The sequence below is a fragment of the Babylonia areolata genome, chromosome 25 (assembly GCF_041734735.1).
Source record: "Babylonia areolata isolate BAREFJ2019XMU chromosome 25, ASM4173473v1, whole genome shotgun sequence".
NCBI classification, from domain to species: Eukaryota; Metazoa; Mollusca; class Gastropoda; order Neogastropoda; family Buccinidae; genus Babylonia; species Babylonia areolata.
Genome location: NC_134900.1, coordinates 23,814,659 through 23,827,239, shown reverse-complemented (window position 1 = coordinate 23,827,239; position 12,581 = coordinate 23,814,659). Strand labels below are relative to the sequence as shown.

The 12,581-nt window shown below is 42.4% G+C and overlaps 1 protein-coding gene across 1 annotated transcript in view; it reads right to left on the bottom strand.

The window, feature by feature from the left end:
* Positions 1–2,650: 2,650 nt before the first annotated feature.
* LOC143299545 (uncharacterized) overlaps positions 2,651–12,581 on the bottom strand; it is a 76,312-nt gene continuing 66,381 nt past the window's right edge. Inside the window, exons 27-31 of the mRNA XM_076612828.1 lie at positions 10,910–11,047; positions 7,637–7,765; positions 5,994–6,136; positions 3,531–3,666; positions 2,651–2,773 (exon numbers count right to left, since the gene is read on the bottom strand). Coding sequence (XP_076468943.1) covers positions 2,702–2,773; positions 3,531–3,666; positions 5,994–6,136; positions 7,637–7,765; positions 10,910–11,047 — 618 coding nt within the window. The 3' untranslated portion in view covers positions 2,651–2,701. The remainder of the gene's footprint in view (positions 2,774–3,530; positions 3,667–5,993; positions 6,137–7,636; positions 7,766–10,909; positions 11,048–12,581) is intronic.

The window sequence follows — 12,581 nt, the reverse complement described above, 5'->3', positions numbered from 1 at the left end:
TGGGAGCATGCCCCTGGAATTTCAGGGACTTTTCATTTTCCTCAGTGGGATCCCTGCAACATGCAGTAACTCTTTCTGCTTCTGCCAGCACCTTCAGCAGGTGGAGTGTCTGTTCTTTTCTCAGATAACTGGAGGTATCTGACATTGTCCACGTCAGTTCCCCGCTTTTTGGAGAAAGGAGCTGAAGTCTGGCTATGGTGTACCTTCAGTAGGCTTTCCCAACGTGATGTCATGGAATGAAAAGTTCAGTGTTTGACATGCCTCTGTGTACAGAATTCATTACACAATCTCTGAACAATCTGAAGTGTGTGGTGTCACAACGTGAGATATGGCAGGTGACAGATGGTGTGTCAAAAATGAACCACGACTCGTAGTCATGCACGTTCCAAGGCTGCAAAAATCTTGTAACAAATAGGTCCTCCCATTTAGGGTCTAGAAAAGCCTTGGAACAAATATGTTCAGCTCTCTAGGGTCTAGAAAGTCCTGGAACAAATATGTTTTGCCCTTTAGGGTCTAAAAAAGTCTTGGAACAAATATGTCCTGTCCTTTAGGGTTTAAAAAAAAGTCTTGGAACAAATATGTCCTGCCCTTTAGGGTCTAGAAAAGTCTTGGAACAAATATGTTCACCCCTTCAGGGTCTAGAAAAGTCTTGCTATGCAAGTCATTATGACTAGAGGCACAAAAATTACCAAAAAACAACAAACATTTGCTATACACAGGTAATCAAGATCATGAATTATAACACTGGATTTCAACATGTCCAGAAAAAAGGGGAGGTTTTGGTTTTTATTAAGTTTTTTTCTTTCTTTTTCAACCTCACAATAACAGAAAAGACATATTCATGTAAAAATGTCAAGAAATATACACAGGAACATAGTTTTAAATCACAATACAAAGGACATATTTACCACAAAAAATGCCATCAAATAGTTTGAAAATGTTCCAATTATCAATAAAAGGGGAGGGTGGGTGCTTTTTTTAAGGGGAGTGGAGGGGAGACTGAAAGGGTGGTCTCAACATCAACAGCTATATGTGAAACAGATGCTGTAGTTTTTCAGCATATACAAAAATTTTTTAAAAGATTTTTTTTTTTTTTAAATGGAAACGAGTTGGACATAAACATTACATCAACAGCAAATACTAGTTGTTGCAATCTGTTCCAGACTACATGACTTGATGATTATCAACTAAGTTGTACTGTTCCATGTTCTTGTAGTGTTGAAGCCGCTCTGCTTACATCTAAGTAGAAGAACCTTGCTTTTTTTTTTTTTTTATGAGATTAACACTTTAAGGTCCAGCAGCTCCAGATCAATTTCCCTTTCCCCATCACCATTCTTCTCCTACCCACCCTCTGAATCTCTACTCATTTCTCTGTTCAACCTTGCCTCCTTTTACTGATTAATACTCACAATCTTCTCAAGCTTTTCTTTTACCTCTACTGTCATTTTCAACTGAAGACAGACCAATGGTCTGAAATGTTGGACATCTTTTATCAAAAGCGAGTCTTATTTTACAACCCACAGTTTTTATAATCTTTCTCCATTTGAAGTAACATCTCTTTACACATGAGTTTGATGTTTCTAAATGGATTTCCCTCCTTTGATTGTGTCCAACACTGTGTGAGAGTTTGTTTTAAAGACAAACTAAGTATAGACTTGATGCGTTCAGTAAGATGGTAGCTAGTCGATCAACTCGACATTTCAGACTGCAACAAACTGATGAATTAGTGCCAGAATGTGGCTCCAACAAAGAAGGTATTAAGTAAAGTAAAAGAAGCTTTTGTAGTGTAATTTTTCACTGTTTCAAACAGACACCAAGGAGCCTAACATGTAATTACTGATAGAATAGTGACTAGAACAGTGCAGTGACTGACATCACGAAATCGGTTTTTATTGGGACTGTTTGGATTCCTTTTCATGTGGACTATGGAATACTTATATCTGCATCCACATAAAAATAAGATTATTTTATAAACCTTATGTTTAGCACTTTCTTTTGATCACTAATTTGAATATCTAGGCTGATTTTTTGTGATTTTTAAAAAATCATGAAAAGTCATGCAATTTCTGGGTTCACGGTGCATGGTTAAGTCTGCGGCTCAATAGTGATAAATGGTAAGAAAATACACTTAGAATCATCAAAAACACAAGAGTACTGTACAGTAGTAAAAACTTTGCTGTCAGTTCCATAACTTTGTACAATCAAAAAAGAAAGAAAACATGAAAAACATGGGAAAGCAATAACTATCATCATTATCAAAGCATGCATAAAATATTTTGTGCAATGATATCGCCATTGTCAGTTACGCAGGATATATAAAAAAAAAAACAGAAACACATGCAAAATACTTTATACAGTGATATTGTCAGTTGCACAGAATCTAAAAAAAAAACAAAAAAAACCCAACAAATATCTGAGGGCATAAAAAATCAGTGTTTCTTTTGTACAACTGTGTTAAATCTGTAAAAACTGGAGTTTTCATGCTGAGTAAATTTTGCACTGCTAGAATCGCTTTTTTAATGCTACTCAGCCTAAGTCTGTGTGAATACCAGCTGTAAGTTCTTTCCACACAGAATATATCTCAATCACACGCTGACAGACACAGACTGCTATCTCTGTCACACGCTGACAGACACAGACTGCCAAGTGTGTATATGTTGCCGTGGAGAGAAACCCTTTTTGCTGACGACAGAAGAGCGCACTAGGTGTTGGAGTACAGGATCTGGCTGTCCCGGAAGTCCTGGGCCATACGGAAGCAGTATCGATACTGCGTCTGCAAGGTAAACAATAACAAATAGTAATCATAATGCACATTTGTACAGTGCCCCTTCTCAGTGTCAGGGTGCTTTACATGAAAGAAAAGGTTACAATTTACATGAACCATCCTCTCTCTTTCTTTATCTTCCCCTCCTCCCTCCCCCCCCCCGCACCCCCCCCCCCCCCCACACACACACACACCCTCCACCCAATCTCTCTGTGGTAGTGTGATGTTAATAACTGTGGTGTCTGTGAATGACTGACCTCAGTGGTGAGGGCCTGGGGTGTGTGTGAATGACTGACCTCAGTGGTGAGGGCCTGGGGTGTGTGTGAATGACTGACCTCAGTGGTGAGGGCCTGGTGTGTGTGTGTGAATGACTGACCTCAGTGGTGAGGGCCTGGTGTGTGTGTGAATGACTGACCGTGAGGGCCTGGGTGTGTCGTGTGAATGACTGACCTCAGTGGTGAGGGCCTGGGGTGTGTGTGAATGACTGACCTCAGTGGTGAGGGCCTGGTGTGTGTGTGAATGACTGACCTCAGTGGTGAGGGCCTTGGGTGTGTGTGTGAATGACTGACCTCAGTGGTGAGGGCCTGGGGTGTGTGTGAATGACTGACCTCAGTGGTGAGGGCCTGGTGTGTGTGTGAATGACTGACCTCAGTGGTGAGGGCCTTGGGTGTGTGTGTGAATGACTGACCTCAGTGGTGAGGGCCTGGGGTGTGTGTGAATGACTGACCTCAGTAGTGAGGGCCTGGTGTGTGTGTGAATGACTGACCTCAGTGGTGAGGGCCTGGGGTCTGACTTGGTGCAGGTAGCGCACAGTGGAGAACAAGTCCACCTCCTTGTCCTCCATCATACGGCTGACCAGATCACACAGCACATAGAACAGACCGCTCTGTGTGGCACCGTCCCTGTAACACAGACATCAGCTGACCAGATCACACAGCACATAGAACACACCGCTCTGTGTGGCACCGTCCCTGTAACAGACATCAGCTGACCAGATCACACAGCACATAGAACAGACCGCTCTGTGTGGCACCGTCCCTGTAACAGACATCAGCTGACCAGGTCACACAGCACATAGAACAGACCGCTCTGTGTGGCACCGTCCCTGTAACACAGACATCAGCTGACCAGGTCACACAGCACATAGAACAGACCGCTCTGTGTGGCACCGTCCCTGTAACACAGACATCAGCTGACCAGGTCACACAGCACATAGAACAGACCGCTCTGTGTGGCACCGTCCCTGTAACAGACATCAGCTGACCAGGTCACACAGCACATAGAACAGACCACTCTGTGTGGCACCGTCCCTATAACAGACATCAGCGACCAGGTCACACAGCACATAGAACAGACCGCTCCGTGTGGCACCGTCCCTGTAACAGACATCAGCTGACCAGATCACACAGCACATAGAACAGACCGCTCCGTGTGGCACCGTCCCTGTAACAGACATCAGCTGACCAGATCACACAGCACATAGAACACACCGCTCTGTGTGGCACCGTCCCTGTAACAGACATCAGCTGACCAGGTCACACAGCACATAGAACAGACCGCTCTGTGTGGCACCGTCCCTGTAACACAGACATCAGCTGACCAGATCACACAGCACATAGAACAGACCACTCTGTGTGGCACTGTCCCTGTAACAGACATCAGCTGACCAGGTCACACAGCACATAGAACAGACCGCTCTGTGTGGCACCGTCCCTGTAACACAGACATCAGCTGACCAGGTCACACAGCACATAGAACAGACCACTCTGTGTGGCACCGTCCCTGTAACACAGACATCAGCTGATGACCCTGATAATCTTCAAAAATTCCAGACAATTCACAACTGAGCTGCAAGGCCAATAGTTTAGAACATCACAGACAAACCTGTGTATCTCAATCCTCTTCTTGACAAACTGCACATCTTTCACTAAACTACAAACTAGCCACCATGTGTTTTAATGTCACAAACCATACTGCATCCACATAACTCTGTTAACCATACTTTCAATCTGTCATACCTCTGCAGAGATGCCAACCGCAGTCAAGTGTTTGTAGGAACAATCAGGAAATTTGGTAGGAACATTTTGAATTTGGTAGGAACACTCAGACTGAGCCACATCAGCAAATGTACATTTTATCTACAAGGCATTCAAACACTTCGGCCTACCTGCAACATGGTGCGACTGCTACGATTAAGCTGATTGGTCCACTCAATGCTGTTTCAATGTAAATATGCACACGATTAGCTGAGCATCATCACATGACAGCAAGGTTAGTAGTGACTGCCCTGGCCTCGTGATCGATAGGTCTATAGCATTTGGGTAATGTTACGACAGGAAAGCATGTGACCATGCTATGTAGTCGAAAATGAACTTGTCGGAACAATTTTGACATTGGCATAACATCGGATCAAACTGCGATCGAGTGTAACAAAATACACGAAATTGTTATAGTTGGCATCTCTGCCTCAGTGATCCATACTTTCAATCTGAACCTTCTAGATTGTTCCAGATTTTGTACACTCTGGTGCTGATTCCAGAGTGCTGACAATTGCTCCAAGAAACAACAAATCCCAGGACAGTGTTCATCCTCCTGTCTTGGCCCAGTGGTATGGAACACACTGCACTTCTCACTACATCACCTGGATTCCACACTTCAGTCATTACAAGTCTCTTTAAATGCGCCTATTCCATTCTGCCTACTATCTTAATAATAAATGTGCTTCTTGAACTTCTGCTGGCTGTGTGTGTGTGAGGGTGCAAAGTGAGAGCTGTGTGATCAATGGTTTCTCCATTACAATGGCGGTTCATTTACAGCTTAGTCTTTCATGAAGGACTGTGACTCTCAAACAAGGAGGCAAGATTGCACTGGCTCTTAGTGTTGCAGCTTTGAGGGCTAGTTGGCCTTTGGGAACCATCCCAACGCTGACTGTCCTAAAACCCCCTTGGCTGAGAGAGTGGGGATGTGACCTGGGCAAGATGCTCCACTATAAATCAAATTCCAGCCCTGATAGTTGGGACAGCAGCCACCTCCTCTGCTGTTCTGATGGTCTTCGTCAGACACAACCATCATACATATAAAAAGGTGTTTTGTGTGTATGCACATGCTTGTTTGTGTATGCTGTGCTGTATTTGAATGCATGCATACTCATGTTTGTGTAGTATTTCTTTTAAATGTTGTCTCCCTGTCTGGGAGGTGTGAGCATCAGTCTACAGGGGAAGCCACTCACAAGCACTGTATGATGACAGGGGAGGCCACTTGCTCCACTTCCTGTTTGAGGAGGTCTATGAGGTGCAGGACATCAGAGGAAGAGCCGGGCAGCTCTGTGGTCCAGTCTGTGTAGTGAAGGACCTTCACCGACCGCTCTCCATCCTGAACACACAAACACAACAAAGAACAAGGCCTTCAAGACTCACTTGTGATACACTTGAAAAAAAAAATCCAAGCTTTTTATAATTTCAAAATGTGATGTTTAAGATGAGAAAGATCAGTTTAAAGCAAATTAACTCCCCTAGCATTACAGAGTAATTTCCCTTTTTTACTATCTGCACCAAAACGTTTGCAAAATAAATAAAACTTCCATGCTTAGCAAAAGAAGTTCCTGTTTAAACAAAAAACGATAATAATGACTGCTCTAGCTGTTGGGTCAGAATATCAGATCAAAGTGCCAAGTTTAGACAATACAAAAAATATAAATATAACAGTAAATGCAGTTTCCATATAATTAGGCTTCATTCTTTGTTTTTTTTGTGCCCATCCCAGAGGTGCAATATTGTTTTAAACAAGATGACTGGAAAGAACCGAATTTTTCCTATTTTTATGCCAAATTTGGTGTCAACTGACAAAGTAGTTGCAGAGAAAATGGCAATGTTAAAGTTTACCACGGACACACAGACACACACACACACACACACAGACAACCGAACACCGGGTTAAAACATGGACTCACTCTTTGTTTACACAAGTGAGTCAAAAACTAATGTGAAATTCACAGGCAAACTTTGAAACGAAGGAAACACAATCACATCTAAACTTTTCATCATTGTGTAAAATCAGAGATCCCAAATTTAACTTTGCTGCAAAACTTTTCGTTCGTCAGAGGGATAAAACTTTCGACTTCACATGCAAATCTTACAGATCGCCTCTCAGCTGAGGCAGTGTTTAATGAGATGCCCCCCTACCAGGTCCATTACTTGAACAAGTTCATCCCCTGTTCACGACATGTATTTCTTAAGGAGATCTCCATCAAGCCAAGCTCCTTGATCAGGTTGTTGTAAGAACCTGCTGCTGCCTGAACTTCAGAACATGTCTTTTCTGGAATGTCAAAAATATGCTGAATTATATTAAAAATGCTTGCCACAAAGGTATGTTGCTCCAAAATCTGTTTTCAATTTCTGAAATTTACTAAACAGAAGTATAAATGCACTGTTGAAACTAAGCGATTGTATAAGATTGGGAAATGGTTGATTTTGTTCAACAATGTTTCTAATTTTGCTAATTATGTTGGAAATATTTGTCACAAAGGTATGTTGCTCCAAAATCTGTTTTCGATTTCTGAAATACACTAAATGGAAATAAAAATGCACAGCTGAAACTCAGCAACTGTATAAGATTGGGAAATGGTTAATTTTGTTTGTTAATGGTTGATTAAACTTGAAACATGTGCGTGTGCATGTGTGTGTGTATTAGTGTGCTGATGTATGTGTGTGTGTGTATTTTGTGTGTATTAATATGCTGTACATTTGTGAGTTAGTATTTTGTGTTTGCGAATGTTTTCTACACATCTGTCTGCATACAGCACAGGAGAATACAAGGACAAGCTGTACACATTCGTCATTACTATTACTGTGCGCACACACACACACAGAGTACCTCATTGTCCAAACGAAGGTGGTACAGGGAGAGAGTCTCTGACACCCGTGACACATTCTCCAACCGTACGCTGTACTTCCCTTCCTTCACTGTCTGCTTTGGAGTCTGGGGCCAGTAGCTCGCGTAGCTCTGCCACATAGGAAGTCCACACAGTTGTATTGAAAAGTCTACCTCCTGTAGCTTTGCCAGAGAGAAAGTCCACACAGTGTATTGTATTGAAAAGTCTAGCTCACATAGTTCTGTCAGAAAGTCCACACAACTGTATTGTACTGAAAAGTCTATCTCGCATAGTTCTGTCAAAGTCCACACAGTGTATTGTATTGAAAAGTCTAGCTCAAATAGTTCTGTCAGAAAGTCCACACAACTGTATTGTACTGAAAAGCTTAGCTCGCGTAGTTCTGCTACAGAAAGTCTACACAACTGTATTGTACTGAAAAGTCTAGCTCGCATAGTTCTGTCAGAAAGTCCACACAGTGTATTGTATTGGAAAGCTAGCTCACATAGTTCTGTCAGAAAGTCCACACAACTGTATTGTACTGAAAAGCTTAGCTCGCGTAGTTCTGCTACAGAAAGTCCACACAACTGTATTGTACTGCAAAGTCTAGCTCACATAGTTCTGTCAGAAAGTCCACACAACTGTATTGTACTGAAAAGCTTAGCTTGCGTAGTTCTGCTACAGAAAGTCCACAGAGCTGTATTGTACTGAAAAGTCTAGGTCACATAGTTCTGTCAGAAAGTCCACACAACTGTATTGTACTGAAAAGCTTAGCTTGCGTAGTTCTGCTACAGAAAGTCCACAGAGCTGTATTGTACTGAAAAGTCTAGGTCACATAGTTCTGTCAGAAAGTCCACACAGCTGTATTGTATTGAAAAGTCTAGCTCGCGTAGTTCTGCTACAGAAAGTCCACACAACTGTATTGTACTGCAAAGTCTAGCTCGCATAGTTCTGCTACAGAAAGTCCACACATCACTGTACTGTATCACAAAGCCAGATCAAGTCAACTTCATTATCTCCAAGGAGAAATTCACATGTTGTCATGTTGCCCTTGCTCATGGTACAAACACGAAACATGCATTTTAAAGACATGTATGTGCATCCATGCACACACATATTGCATACATTTTTGAATAAATATGATGATGATGTCAATGCAGAAATACCAAGCTGTAGAACAACAGAAAAAAAAGGTAAGCAAATATGAGAAAAAAACATCAAATTACATCAGTAAAATTAACAATATTTACAGTAAACTAACTAAATATCTCAACTTAAATTCAAATTCAGCATAAAAAACATCAATTTGTCATTAACATCTTTTTACCATAAATAACATCTAAAAACTGAATTGTAATACCTTTTATCACAACAGACAGAAAGTCAAAACATTAGCACTGTATTGTACTGAAATACTTTTTATCACAACAAAGTCAATGCATTAATACTGCATTGTATTGTAATACTTTTGTATCACAACAAAGAGAAAGCCAACACATTAGTACTGCATTGTACTGTAATGCTTTTTATCACAACAAACAGTAAGTCTACAATTAGTATTGTATTGTACTAATTTTTATCACACCAGACAGAAACTCAACACACGAGTACTGCATTGTACAGTAATACTTTTTGTCAGGGTGGATGAAAAGTCCACAAATTATTATTGTACTGGACTGTTATACTTTTTGTCGCAACAGACATAAAGTGCACACAATATCACTGTATTGTATCGTAATACTTTCTGTCACAACATATTTCTGTGTGCGAAATTTGGGCTGCTCAAACAGTGAGCTTCATGTTGGACATCACCAATGACGCCAAACAAAGGAGATGGTGCTGTGCAGAACACATCCTTGGAGTTCACCTTGTCTTCTCAAGGAGGAGTCACTGCATTCAGACAAATCCATATACGCTACGCCACATTTACTGGGCAGATGCAAGACCACTGGATGTTGTTAAATAGTCATACCAGCGTAGCTTTCTTTTCTTAACTGCTGTCAGCAGATCTTCATAAGGTCCAGTTTGAAGCACTTGTTCACTGATGATGTGATCAGTGTATCTGGTGTCAAGTATCTTGTGATTACACTAATTTCCAAGGCTCCAATTCTTCTTTCCAAATCCGCCATGAGGGTCCATGTCTCACATGCATACAGGGAGAGGGAATAAACCAGTGCACGCAGGAGTCTGATCGCATGTCTCATGGAGACGTTGCTGTCTTTCCACACAGGTTTCAGTCTGGATAGTGCCGAGTCAGGTCAGAGCTTCTCCTCTGCTACTGGTAGCCACGTAACCCAGTACTACCTGCCGCATGTGGGGGGTAAACCCTAACAAGATCAGAGCTTCTCCTCTGCTACTGGTAGCCACGTAACCCAGTACTACCTGCCGCATGTGGGGGGTAAACCCTAACAAGATCAGAGCTTCTCCTCTGCTACTGGTAGCCACGTAACCCAGTACTACCTGCCGCATGTGGGGGGTAAACCCTAACAAGATCAGAGCTTCTCCTCTGCTACTGGTAGCCACGTAACCCAGTACTACCTGCCGCATGTGGGGGGTAAACCCTAACAAGATCAGAGCTTCTCCTCTGCTACTGGTAGCCACGTAACCCAGTACTACCTGCCGCATGTGGGGGGTAAACCCTAACAAGATCAGAGCTTCTCCTCTGCTACTGGTAGCCACGTAACCCAGTACTACCTGCTGCATGTGGGGGGTAAACCCTAACAAGATCAGAGCTTCTCCTCTGCTACTGGTAGCCACGTAACCCAGTACTACCTGCCGCATGTGGGGGGTAAACCCTAACAAGATCAGAGCTTCTCCTCTGCTACTGGTAGCCACGTAACCCAGTACTACCTGCCGCATGTGGGGAAAATCCCATCTGGAGAGGGATAGGCTCCACCAGATCTGACATGCCCAAGACTCACCGCATTATTATGACAGTACACTGGTTTGATTTGTTTTGTTTCTAAAATGTGTAAATTAGTGTGTGTGCAACAAATGAGTGGCAAATTCAGACACTTCAACGCCAAAGACGATTTTTGTCGACACCATGTTCAAAGGACTGTTTTTCACACTGCAACAAAACTTGACAGCTGCAGTAAAGTTTCCAGGCAATAGAACAATGACTAACCTTCGCCCCCTGACTAAGTTTCAAGTGAACAAATCCACTGTGTTGTTTTGACATGAACCAAAGAGTAAGCCTGAGAGCGTGGAGTCTAAAATGTTTGAGCGTTTTTCACACAGACGCTTGGTGACAGAACGGTTGAGGAGAAGGTGCTGACCTTGACACTGGAGGGGTGGTGGTCCCCGAGGGAGACGATGAGGTGGACGTCGTGACCATCCACCAGTCTCCACAGGTCCACCACCGTGTTCGGCAGGGGCAGCTGGGTCAGCAACACTCCCTTCCTCACCAGCAGGGACTGCACACACATGTGGACATGTATATACATAGAGACACATCACACACGTGTGGATATGTATATACACAGAGACACATCACTCACACATGTGGATATGTATATACATAGAGACACATCACTCACACATGTGGACATGTATATACATAGAGACACATCACTCACACATGTGGATATGTATATACATAGAGACACATCACACACACATGTGGACATGTATATACATAGAGACATCACTCACACATGTGGATATGTATATACATAGAGACATCACTCACACATGTGGATATGTATATACATACAGACACATCACTCACACATGTGGACATGTATATACATAGAGACATCACTCACACATGTGGACATGTATATACATAGAGACACATCACACACATGTGGACATGTATATACATAGAGACACATCACTCACACATGTGGATATGTATATACATAGAGACACATCACACACACATGTGGACATGTATATACATAGAGACACATCACTCACACATGTGGACATGTATATACATAGAGACACATCACACACATGTGGACATGTATATACATAGAGACACATCACACACATGTGGACATGTATATACATAGAGACATCACACACGCATGTCGACATGTATATATATAGAGACACATCACACACACATGTGGACATGTATATACATAGAGACACATCACACACACATGTGGACATGTATATACATAGAGACACATCACACACACATGTGGACACGTATATATATAGAGACACATCACACACACATGTGGACATGTATATACATAGAGACACATCACACACACATGTGGACATGTATATACATAGAGACACATCACTCACACGTGGACATGAATATACATAGAGAGACCCATCACACGCATGTCGACATGTATATACATAGAGACACATCACTCACCAGCAGGTACTGGACACACACATGTGGACACGTGTAATGTTTCTCCAATGCAATGGGAGATCAGTTACAGCTTAGTTTTTTCCTAAAGGACTATGACTCTCAAACTATGAGGCAAAATTGCACTGGCTTTTAGTGCTGCAGACTGGGGGGCAAGTTGGCCTTTGGGAACCACCCCAAAACCCTCTTAGCCGAGAGAATGGGGATGTAACTTGGGCTAGGCACTCTCCACTATAATCAAATTCTAGACCAGATAGGCGGGACAGCAGTTACCTCCTCTGCTGTTCTGATGGTCATAGTCGAACACGACTGACTGTCACACATATAGACACAACACTCACCAGCAAGGACTATACACACAGACATGTGAACACATGTATATACATAAAGACACACAACACTCACCAGTACACACAGACATGTGAACACATGTATATACATAAAGACACACAACACTCACCAGTACACACAGACATGTGGACACATGTATATACATAGAGACACATCACTCACCAGTACACACAGACATGTGAACACATGTATATACATAAAGACACACAACACTCACCAGTACACACAGACATGTGGACACATGTATATACATAGAGACA